Source organism: Ursus maritimus, unplaced genomic scaffold (genome assembly GCF_017311325.1).
Source record: "Ursus maritimus isolate PB19 unplaced genomic scaffold, ASM1731132v1 scaffold_24, whole genome shotgun sequence".
In the NCBI taxonomy this organism is placed as follows: Eukaryota; Metazoa; Chordata; class Mammalia; order Carnivora; family Ursidae; genus Ursus; species Ursus maritimus.
In genome coordinates this window covers 43,457,748-43,466,332 of record NW_024424897.1, presented here as the reverse complement: position 1 = coordinate 43,466,332, position 8,585 = coordinate 43,457,748, and the positions used below count along the sequence as shown (strand labels likewise).

The 8,585-nt window shown below is 44.0% G+C and overlaps 1 protein-coding gene across 5 annotated transcripts in view; it reads right to left on the bottom strand.

Moving 5' to 3' along the window:
* VPS53 (VPS53 subunit of GARP complex) overlaps positions 1 to 8,537 on the bottom strand; it is a 142,610-nt gene extending 134,073 nt beyond the window's left edge. For all 5 annotated transcript variants that reach the window (XM_040641111.1, XM_008695297.2, XM_008695300.2 and 2 more), the window contains exons 1-2: positions 8,311 to 8,537; positions 6,267 to 6,347 (exon numbers count right to left, since the gene is read on the bottom strand). In XM_040641111.1, coding sequence (XP_040497045.1) covers positions 6,267 to 6,347; positions 8,311 to 8,397 — 168 coding nt within the window. In that variant the 5' untranslated portion in view covers positions 8,398 to 8,537. The remainder of the gene's footprint in view (positions 1 to 6,266; positions 6,348 to 8,310) is intronic.
* Positions 8,538 to 8,585: the final 48 nt, after the last annotated feature.

Sequence of the window (8,585 nt, the reverse complement as noted above, 5' to 3'; positions counted from 1 at the left end):
CCCTCAACAGGTATTTTACCTGAGAAGGAATCGGGGGTGATGCAGGAACAGTGCTTATAAATTGCTACCAGCAACCTCTGGTGGCAGGAGGAGGCCGGGAGCCTGCCAAGAACAAGGTCACAAGTGTTTGAGATGTCAGACCAGGCCATTTACATCTTGTCTACTGTTCTGACAAAGCCAATGGTTACTCACAATTTTCAGAAATCCAGACTGAGGTGAAGATAAATCTCAAAAAAGAGAAGGTATTTTAATTGAGAAATCCACTGTCAAGTCATTCTGAAATGAGCCTGGGCATAAGTCACCACTGTGGTAACAGGAGCCGAGTCTGTCGGAGGACGTAGATTTGGCCCAGCTCTGCCGCTACAAACCTGCTCAACGTACAGAGGCCAAGCTGTTCAGCCTCTCTGAATTATACATCCTCATGTGTAAACTGGGCATGACAGTTCCTACCCTATCTCTGCTGGAACCTGTTCCTTTAAAAACATTTTTTTGTTTTGGTATTTAAAAAGAACAATTTAAAAAAATGTTAATATTTGGAGAATCTGGGTGAAAGGTAGCCATGAATTTGTTGTACGATTCTTGCATGTTTTCTGAAAATGGATAATTATACCAAAATTTTAAAATAGTAATCTAGGGGTACCTGGGTGGCCCAGTGGGTTAAACGTCTGCCTTTGGCTGAGGTCATGATCTCGGGGCCCTGGAATCGAGCCCCGAGTCGGGCTCCCTGCTCAGTAGGAAGTCTTCTCCCTCAGCCCCTCCCCACCACTCATGCTCTCTCTCTCTCTCCACCTGTCTCAAATAAATAATAAAATGTTAACAAAAAAATAGTAATCTATTTGAAATTGGTAAAATAGAGACATGACCAAAAATCCAAATAGTACACAAGAAGAAATAGTGAAAAGCAAGGCTTCCTCTCCCCCTGTCCTGCCCGTCTTCCCCAGTTCTCCAGAGAGGCAATGGCTCTGAGCCAGTTCCTTTTGCACCTTTCCAGAAACAGTCTATGTATTTAAAGCACATCCATAACTTACGTCCCCTGCTTTAGATAAAGCACACTGTCTTGCCTCGTACTTTTTTCACTTAACAATATAACTTGGAGGTCATTCCACAACAGTAAATATTGATCTGGGTGTCAGAGTAACCAATTCTTAAATTTAATACTCCTTAAGGTCTTGCTTAAGCCATACAATTTTTCTAAGAAAAATGATTCAAAATATTTATGCCTTCAGATATTCAACTGCATTTAAGGGAGCAGGGAATGACCTAAATGGCCATAGTAGAAAAGTTAAAATAAATCAGGCCACATTTACTCGAGGGACGTTTATGCCACTAAAGACGTGGGGCAGGGAGGCTCAGAAACAACAAAGAGGAATGCGGACTGGAGACCCTGGCTGGAGGGGATACTGCTCCTCTTTGAGAATCACCGACCTAGTTAGTTACAATGTGGTTGTACAGTTTTATCATTTAAAAATGTTTTAATTATTGAAAAGTATTTCCTGAGTATTTTTTTAAAGATTTTATTTATTTGACACAGAGAATGAGCACAAGCAGGGGGCGCAGCAGGCAGAGGGAGAGGGAGAGGCAGGCTCCCTGCTGAACAGGGACCTGATGGGGGGGCTCAATCCCAGGACCCTGAGATCATGACCTGAGCCGAAGGCAGCCGCTTAACCAACTGAGCCATTCAGGTGTAAAAAGTCTTTCCTGAATGTAAAAGCAATTCTTGCTGATTACAGAAAATACAGAACCCTCCCACTGCACTTCCATTAGAAAATAATCACCATTGGCGTTTTGGTATATTGCTTTCTACTGCTCCTTCTAAGCAAACATGTGGCTTAAAAAAAATTAAACTGGGATGATAAACAATTTGACATCTTACAGTTTTCACTTAACAACCCAGACCCAGAGCATTTTGGGGGTCATTAAAAATTCTTTAGAAACAGCTTCACATAAGTCTTCTTTCAAAGTTCTTAGTTATATTAGTTTTATATTCATTTTTAATAGACCTAGATAGATTCCCCTAATCAAACCTCTTATGAAAACATGACAAATGATTATCTTCAGTTTTCTGCTAGGAGACCAGAAAAGTTTTCCAGATCATTGGTACCAAACCCGGCTACTCTTCTGAACTACCCAGAGAGCCCTGTTAAATACAGAAAACTGAGTTCCTCCCACTTGGACCTCCTGAGTTAGAAACATCCAGGGATCTCCTTGCCTCCAGGCAGATACCTCCAGGCAACCACAGACCTGCAAGTAACTGCTACTCAACAGAACCCACCTACGCATCCTCCTCCTCCTCCTTAGAGTGGCACTAAATTTATTCTTGATCTACTGACATCTACTTTAAATATTCTAAACTCATGATTCAGAAGTATAGGTCCATGAGGTAGGTGGGTTTTACCCAAGGTCTATCAAGACGCGAAAGAAATTCTAAATCATGCCACTATTTTCTACTGCCTTTCCGTTAAGGTTCATGGGAATCTGGGTTGGAAAATGAACTGCTAAATGTAAATCCAGGATTGGGGAAATAAAGGTAGTCTGTTAAGAAAATTTTCTTAGTCTGTTAAGAAACGTCACTATAGGGTGCCTGGGTGGCTCAATCGGTTAAGTGGTTAAGCATCTGTCTTCGGCTCAGGTCCCGATCCCAGGGTCCTGGGATGGAGTCCCACATCAGGCTCCTTGCTCAGTAGGGAGCCTGCTTCTCCCTCTCCCCTGGCCCTCCCCGATTCCGCTCTCTCGAGCACCAAATAAATAAAATCTTTAAAAAAAAGAAAAAAAGAAACTTTACTACACATTATCATGTAATGGAGGCATAATTAGACAAGACATGTAACTGAATCTGTGTTATGACAAATGTCTAGTGCTACCTTCAGTTGTTTAAAATCAAATACACACAGGGGCGCCTGGGTGGCGCAGGCTTAGTTAGGCGTCTGCCTTCGGCTCAGCGCGTGATCCGGGCATTCTGGGATCGAGCCCCACATCAGGCTCATCCGCTAGGAGCCTGCTTCTTCCTCTCCCACTCCCCCTGCTTGTGTTCCCTCTCTCGAAGGCTGTCTCTATCTCTTCAAACAAATAAAAATAAATCTTTAAAAAAAATCAAATCAAATACATACAAAAACATACCCGGAAGAACTCAGAACCTGGTGGTTTCCTGTATAATCTCCAAATCTAACAGTTATTTTTGTTTTGATGAGTCAGCCTTCTTGATAGGGTGGGGCAGATGCCATTTCTACAGCTAAAACTGCTGTCTTTATACCAGTTGTTCCCAAATTTCTATCTCCAGCTAATTCCTAGAATTCCTTCCACAGAAAACAATGAGCTCTAAAGGTTATCTGTGAAACCTCAAAGACAATCACAGAGAATCATGGCATTTTTCCAACTTATTTTTAAAAATTAGTATGTCCATTAGAAAGTGTGAAAGAACATGTGCCAAAATATTAACAATTATGGGGATTGTGAGCCCCAGACTCAAATATCCAAGTACATATTTCCACTTGGATGGCCCCAAAATGTCCAAAACTTGGGTCACTCTTACACCCTACTCCTCCAACCCTACTTACCCCTGAAGCCTACCCTTCCTCCTTACTCCCAGTTTAGGGTAAAGGTGGCAACATCCATCCAGTCGGCAGGCTGGAAATCAAAGTTCAAAACCCTTCATTTGGTGCGTAACGTGCAGCTGAAGTGCCATTTCTCCTGTGAAGTCTCTCTGGATCCCTCAGACTTAGTAAGTAAGGCTGCGTGTGCTCTGTTTCCACAGTACTCAGCACGCTTCCTTCACGGCAACGCTATCACATTTAAGCTGAGCATTCTTTCTCCCTCTGTGCCTCCTTGTTCTCATCATAAAACAAGCATGTTGGGGGTACCTGGTGGCTCAGTTGGTTAAGCGTCTGCCTTCAGCTCGGGTCATTATCCCCGGGGTCTTGGGATCGAATCCTGAGTTGGGCTCCCTGCTCAGTGGGGAGTCTGCTTCTCCCTCTACTCTTCCCCCCCCCCGTTCGTGATTTCTCTCTCTCTAATACATAAATAAAATCTTTAAAACAAAAACAAAAAACCAAGCATGTTAACAAGGTGGTGAACATATCACCATTCAATGTTTAGAATGGTGTCTGGTACGCTCAATAAATGTTAACTATTATTATAGTCGTAGCAGAACTTAGGACTCTTTTGAGAGCAAGCAACGAGTAATAATAATCATACAAACGAGTCATTGTGGAGTCATAATAACGTACTGTTAATCTGTTAATGGTGCAATTATTACCTATCAAGGTAGACTGGAAGTTCTATACTGGTAAGCACCACATCTACCTTGTTCATCTTCTAGCCCCAGATTTCTCAGAGAGCTAGGCAGAGGAGGTGTTTTTTGCTCAGTAAGTGAGGGAATTTTCGATTCTGCATCCTTTCAACCACCAAATTCTGTCTTCTGACTCCTAAAAAGCTTTCCGATCTTGCTCTCTCCATCCCAGTGTTCCCTCAGGTTCTCCTTGTCCCTCTTAAGTGATCCATCACAGGAGTCTGCTAACTGGTCTCCCTGCCTTCCAGTTCTGCCTTCCATCCTCCATACTGCTGCCAGATGGAATTTTTAAAATGTGAATCTGATCCAGTCATGACCCTGACGAGAGTCCCTGAATGAACACCCACTGCCTAGAGTCACCGTCTCCAGCACAGGGTGCGCACATCCCCAAAGGGTTTGCAGTAATGCCCATTAGAGTGTGAAGAAGAAACATTAAAACCTCTATATTTATTATTTATATGACAAACACTACTAAAACCTAATTTATTTAAGATCAGTACTAGGATATGTGCATAATATTTTGAGCGTATACAAGCTTAAAATTAAGCCCAGTGAAAAATCGTCGTGTGGAAAATATTTCACTGCAAGGCGTGTGCTATCCAAAAAACTGGAGTCTGCAAGCCCAGAGAACATTGCTTTGCCAACCCATTTAGCCCCATCTCCTAGGAGGCCATGCTCCCTGCGCACACTCTGTGTTTCTCATCTCTGAGCCTTTGTCCTGTGCTTAGAATGACCTTCTTTCCCTGTCATCCTGGAAGATTTACCTAGCGGTTTACTCTGCCTCAAACAGTGCTCTGCCAGACTGCCACAAGCCCGGCCCCTTCACAGGTACCAAGTCTCGGTTTATAGGTAAGTACCTCACAGGACCTTCCCCGACCACCCACCTAAAGGAGCCCCTCCCCATGCTGTCAAGTTCTATCGCTCTGCCTGCTTTTTATCACAGCATGAACCACGCTTGATAATTTCTTATATATGTATTTGTTGATCTGTTTATTGTCTTCTTCCTTACACTAGACTCCACGAGACCAGGAACTTGCCTATCACATTTACCATTTCTCCCCGGTTTCTAAACAGTGCCGGGCACTTAGTAGACACTTAATAAATGCCTCTAAGTGAAGGAATGACTCCTTTAAGATTTGGCAGAAGGGCTGCCTCCTCTCTGAGCTTTCGATTTCCTTAAGAAGACTATTCCCTTGTTCCTCACTAAACCGTTGCATACCTCTCTTCCAGGATTCACCAGTGTCTCTCCCCAACCTTGATCATGGACACTTCAAGGTGGCATGGACGGGGCACTTTTCATCTGTGTCCCCAGCGCCTAGCACAGTGACCAGTAATACCTGACAGGTGCCCACTGAACTTTTGCTGAATTCATAAATGAAAAACCAAGCAGAACTCTAGCTGACCTCCCAACTCTGCTCTTTTTTCTTTTTTTAAAGTGGGCTCCACAAGCCCAAAGTGGGGCTTGAACTCAGGACCCTATGCTCTCAGCTCTCCTGTTTCTAATTCTGATCTACTTCTCACCTACACGCCCAAAACCCAATTTTGGAAGAAAAACCCATCTGTATAGGCAAGTCATCCAACACAGCAAAGTAGAAAAATCAAGTCTGAAAAGTTACATCTCGGAGTAGGAGTGAAAGCAGCGTTACGATTCTAGGCTTGTCCTTTCCGCTTCACTCTCACTCTTCCCTATTAGCTTTAAAAATCCTTTCTACTTCCCAATATACTATAGAAAATGTGGGGGGACGCTTACAAGATAAAGGTATAATTTCTAATAATATGCTCACAACACAAAGAATTCCACTCTCACACAACGGTATTTGGTATAAGCTACCCCCCACCCCCAATCGGTTACAATGGGGTTTGATCTGAATTTAACTCTCACTTGTTTATCAAGTCTCCTTATAATCTGCAGCATAACACACCAATCATCACGCTGGGGATGAGCCAGAAACCACCGAAATGAAGGCAACCCTATACTTACTTGTTCTGTTGGGAACAGGGTATTGATATACTCCACAGCGTTGAAATCGGCTCCATCTAGAGGATCCTGGCTTGGAAACACCTATATAAAGACAGGGGATTAAAAATAACTATCATCTTTCTGTCTTGTTTTATGTATTATTTCTTTCCTACTGGATGATAAACTCTTTGAAGGCAAAAAACATATCTTTTTTCATCTTATAAAGCCTGACACGCAACAACTGCTCAGTAAAATACCTGTTAAAGTAAATCTTTAATTTTCACCAACATCTGTAATTTTAACACCTTGGTGCAATTAACAGAATGTGCCACAGTGGCGAGTTCCACAGATATCAACAAACTCCCATGGACAAGGAAAAATAAATGGGCATTTTCCACTATCAGGTTAAATCAGCTGATGACATGCTTGTACTAAGGAAGTCTTGATAAAAGACTTACGCACTATGTCCCTGGGATGGCTCAGCGTTAGAATTCACTATGCATCAAAGCAATTTTTATGCTTCAGACAGTGTCAGTAAATGGAGCTTGCCTTTGGGAACTGTCCATCTCTTTAACAGAAGAAAGAATACCGCCTTCTGAAAAATAACTCCCTCCAAAAGCTCGAACTTCAAGAACGTATAACAAGGTAGATTACAAAAGCAGTCGAGTGATCCCAAGCACTGAATTTGACCAGCTCAAGACAGCCATCCTGAAAGCCAATTGTTTTCTGATGTCTGCTTATTAGATAAACTTATGCTTGAACTCAGTCTTATTAAGAAATAGCAAATATGTGCTCTTCTAAAATCCTTGCCAAACGGTAACTGACTGCATTGTTTGTTTCTTCTATCAGAGCCCACTAGGTCCAAAAAGAAATTGAAATACAGGGACACCTGGGTGGCTCGGTTGGTTAAGCGGCTGCCCTTGGAGGGTGCTGGGATCGAGTCCTGCATTGGGCTCCTTGCTCAGTGGGGAGCCTGCCACTCCCCCTGCTTGTGCTCTTTCTCTCTCTCTGACAAATAAGTAAATAAAATCTTAAAAAAAAAAAAAAAAAGAAAACGAAATGCATGTCTTTTTCTGTCCAGTGGAGGTGGGTGGGCAGCTGTGGCCTAAATAACTAAACCTTTGCCCAATGGTCTGGCATCCTCAGGATGTGCCAAATGGGCTTTGTATGGGTAAACCAACCACGGGTAGAAAACACACATCCAAAAGTCCATAAATGGCACAATACAAATAATCAGTACGGTGACAGACCTAGAGCTAATGTTCAATAAATATTAACTATTAGCAATGATAGTAGCAAATGCTTTACTGCAAAAAACTTCCCAGTGGTCCCTAAATGTGGCAAAACCCTCCTTTTCTTAAATCTTATCCCCTACACCAGTTCTTTTAAGGGCTATCCTTTCCCTTTATCAGGAGCAATACCCTGCAGAAGGGTCTAAATAACTATTTCTAACATCATTACTCTTAAAAACTCAATAAACTTGAAAAGAGAATTTAGTCAACCAAAGAGCCCCTGAAGGGAAGGAAGGTCTCCGGGGACTATCCTTCAATCTAATCCAAACTAATCAACAGCAGAAATTCTCAACCATTTAAATACAGTAAAGAGGGCCTTTTTCAACTTTGTCCCCTCTGCTCAGTGATCCGCTTCAGGTATAAAAGTTGCTCCTCCTCTCAATTCCGAGTCCCTCACAAAGGGCTACATTAAGAATCGGGAGCAGCAGCACACCAGCATGGTAAATAACCCCCCAAATCTGAGGCTAGTATCCGCGAACTTCCTTCTTCCAGGTTCATGCTTTCAAGAGGCTTTCCCTGTTCCTTTGCCCAAACCCACCAGGACGCCTTACCCTCCTCCAAAGACAATCAAGGCCTGGAAAGGGCTCCCTCCCTCCCCTTAGATTCAGAAACCCCCTCCCACCACCACCTCCCCCCAAACCTTTCCTTTCCCTTCAGCGCCTAGCTCCCACCTCTCCCTCCGTCCAAAGACGGCTCCCTCCGCGTCCCACCCGGATCCCACCCCACACTTCCCGGTCCTCCGCTCTCCTCCCCTAAGGGGGCGGAACGCTCACCTGCTCGATGGCGAGCTGCACGTCAGGCGTGAGCTGCAGCACGGCTTCCAGCTCCTCCACGAACTCCAGTTCCTCCTCCTCCATCATTCCGCCGCCCAGCTCTCTCCTGAAGCCCCCGCTCAACCCCGAGTCCTCCTGCAGCCGTCACCCAAGCTCAAGAACCACAACCCCCTCCTCCGCGGCGTTCAGGCAAACCTCCTGTCAGCCACCCGGGCACTTCCGGAAAGCCGGGCACTTCCGGGATCCGGGGCACTCTGGGATAGCGGAGGACTGAC